The sequence below is a fragment of the Haematobia irritans genome, chromosome 5, assembly GCF_050003625.1.
Source record: "Haematobia irritans isolate KBUSLIRL chromosome 5, ASM5000362v1, whole genome shotgun sequence".
Taxonomy (NCBI): domain Eukaryota; kingdom Metazoa; phylum Arthropoda; class Insecta; order Diptera; family Muscidae; genus Haematobia; species Haematobia irritans.
In genome coordinates, this window is record NC_134401.1 from 108,941,806 (window position 1) to 108,944,982 (window position 3,177).

The window sequence follows — 3,177 nt, forward strand, 5'->3', positions numbered from 1 at the left end:
TTTCTCAAAGTTTTATTTCTATAGAAAATTTTGTCAAAATGTTTTTTCAATACAAATTTTTGTCAAAATTTTATTTCTATAGAAAATTTTCTGAACATTTTATTTCTATAGAAAATTTTTTCAAAATTTTAGTTCTATTGAAAATTTTCTCAAAATGTTATGCATATAGAAAATTTTTTCAAAATTTTATTTCAATAGAAATTTTTGTCAAAATTCCATTTCTATAGAAAATTTTCTCAAAATTTTATTTCTAGAACATTTTCCCAAAATTTTATTTCTATAGAAAATTTTCTTAAAATGTTATTTCCATAGAAAATTTTGTCAAAATTTTATTTGTACAGAAAATTTTCTCAAAATGTTATTGCTATAGACCGTGATGGTAATGTCATATAGTTTTTATTCGAAATTTTCACAGTATACTTTTAGGCTACAGTATAAATTTCTATAAAAATGTTAACCTTATATTGTACAGTGTACTGTAAACTGTACATCGCTCATTTAAATTAATCGACATGAGCTCACTCACATTATTTCAAAACGATCAGTTATAATTTACTCGTGGCATAGAGAGGTTGGTATAGTTGACAATTCTTATTAATCGCGATATAATCTCAAAGTGCTTCTTCTACATTGTCAAACAAAAACAAATTGTGTTTTTAATTTGGTGGTGGTTATAGTGTTTTTGTTATTTTTTTTGTTCCCTATATAATTGCCAGTGCAGTCTATGGCTTAATATTAAATAATAAATAAATGCTTGTTTCTCTTCTGTTTTTTTTTAGTTTGTAAGTTACAACAACAACAATGACCAAGAAACCCGTTTTGTATTACACTCCACGCAGTCCACCCTGTCGTGCTGTGTTACTAACGGCTGCAGCTTTGGGACTCGATTTGGATTTGAGGTAAGAGTCGTTACGATGAACTACAAACTGATGGTCACAATGATCAAACCGGCAAGGGAGATTTGAATGCATAAATTTCCATAATTGCCGGTAGATGTTGGTTTGTTGTTGTAACAAGTGTTTTATGCTTCTTCTTGGTTTTGCTTATTGTTTTTTTTTCCACCCATTTAGGGTTATGAATTTGAAAGATGGTGACCATTTAACACCGGAATTTTTGAAATTGAATCCCTTGCACACCATACCAGTGTTGGATGATGATGGTGTCATCATCACCGATTCCCATATCATTTGCTCCTATTTGGCTGATAAATATTCCGTGGATGAATCGCTGTACCCGAAGGATAAACTTAAGCGTATGCAGGTCGACGCTAGACTCTATTTTGATTGTGGCCATCTGTTTCCCCGTGTTCGCATAATGGTTGAACCAGTTATCTACTTTGGCGAACATGAAATTACCCCAGAAAAAGTGGCTTATATGCAAAAGGCTTACGATGGCCTGGAAAAGACTCTGACCGGTTCGAAATATGTATGCGGCGACCATATGACCATTGCCGACTTATGCTGTGTTGCCTCTGTCTCCACGGGCATGTTGTTTGCTCCCATCGAAGAGGACAAGTTTCCCAATGTAAAAGCCTGGGTACAACGTATGTCCGAGTTGCCCTACTATCAGAAGAACAATCAGGAAGGTGCTGATATTTTGTGTAATTTTGTGAAAACCAAAATGGTTGAGAACAAAAAAGCCAAAGAGAGTTCATAAATTTTTGAAACGTGTGCTTTTTTCATGTAAATAAAATCTTTTTTTTTTTTTTTTTGTTGTAAATTTGGACAACGGTGTTTTTAGCAATATTTCTTGGAAGATATGTAAAATCGGGGGGTACATTAACTTTGTCATTCCGTTTGTAACACATCAAAATATTGCTCTAAGACCCCATAAAGTATATATATTCTGGGTCGTGGTGAAATTCTGAGTCGATCTAAGCATGTCCGTCCGTCCGTCCGTCTGTTGAAATCACGCTAACTTCCGAACGAAACAAGCTATCGATTTGAAACTTGGCACACGTAGTTGTTATTGATGTAGGTCGGATGGTATTGTAAATGGGCCATATCGGTCCACTATTACGTATAGCCCCCATACAAACGGACCCCCAAATTTGGCTTGCCGATCCTCTAAGAGAAGCAAATTTCATCCGATCCGATTGAAATTTGGTACATGGTGTTAGTATATGGTCTCTAATGACCATGCAAAAATTGGTCCACATCGGTGCATAATTATATATAGCCCCCATATAAACCGATCCCCAGATTTGGCTTGCGGAGCCTGTAATAGAAGCAAATTTCATCCGATCCGGCTGAAATTTGATACATGGTAATAGTATATCGTTTCTAACAACCATGCAAAAATTGGTCCACATCGGTCAATAATTATATATAGCCCCCATATAAACCGATCCCCCGATTTGGCTTGCGGAGCCTCTAAGAGAAGCAAATTTCATCCGATCCGGTTGAAATTTGGTACATGGTGTTAGTATATGGTCTCTAATGACCATGCAAAAACTGGTCCACATCGGTGCATAATTATATATAGCCCCCATATAAACCGATCCCCAGATTTGGCTTGCGGAGCCTGTAATAGAAGCAAATTTCATCGGATCCGGCTGAAATTTGGTATATGGTGTTATTATACGGTCTTTAACAACTGTGCAATCGGTGCATGATTATACATAGCCCCCATATAAACCGACGCTCAGATTTGACCTACGGAGACTCATGGATGAGCAAAATTCATCCGATTCGGTTGAAATTTGGTATGCGGTGTTAGTATATAGTCTCTAACAACCATGCAAAAATTGGTTCACATCGGTCCATAATTATATATAGCCCCCATATAAACCGACGCTCAGATTTGACCTACGGAGCTTCATGCATGAGCAAAATTCATCCGATTCGGTTGAAATTTGGTATGCGGTGTTAGTATATGGTCTCTAACAACCATGCATTAATTGGTTCATATCGGTCCATAATTATATGTAGCCCCTATATAAACCCATCCCCAGATTTGGTTTTCGGATCCTCTAAGAGAAGCAAATTTCATCCGATCCGGCTGAAATTTGGTACATGGTATTAGTATATATATAGTTGAAAACAAAAAAGCCAAAGAAAGTTCATAAATTTTTGAAACGTGTGCTCTTTTCATGTAAATATTTTTTTTTTTTTGTAAATTTGGACAACGGTTTTTTTAGAGTGCATCTCAAATCCGGCAATATTTCTTTGAAGATAT

General features: G+C 35.6%; 1 protein-coding gene across 1 annotated transcript; it reads left to right on the forward strand.

The window, feature by feature from the left end:
- The first annotated feature begins 545 nt into the window (after positions 1-545).
- LOC142239419 (glutathione S-transferase 1-like) lies at positions 546-1,709 on the forward strand. Its single transcript, XM_075311205.1, has 3 exons — positions 546-571; positions 780-899; positions 1,071-1,709. Exons 2-3 carry the CDS (start codon positions 802-804, stop codon positions 1,654-1,656), a joined length of 684 nt encoding a protein of 227 aa, XP_075167320.1. The 5' UTR covers positions 546-571; positions 780-801; the 3' UTR covers positions 1,657-1,709.
- Positions 1,710-3,177: the final 1,468 nt, after the last annotated feature.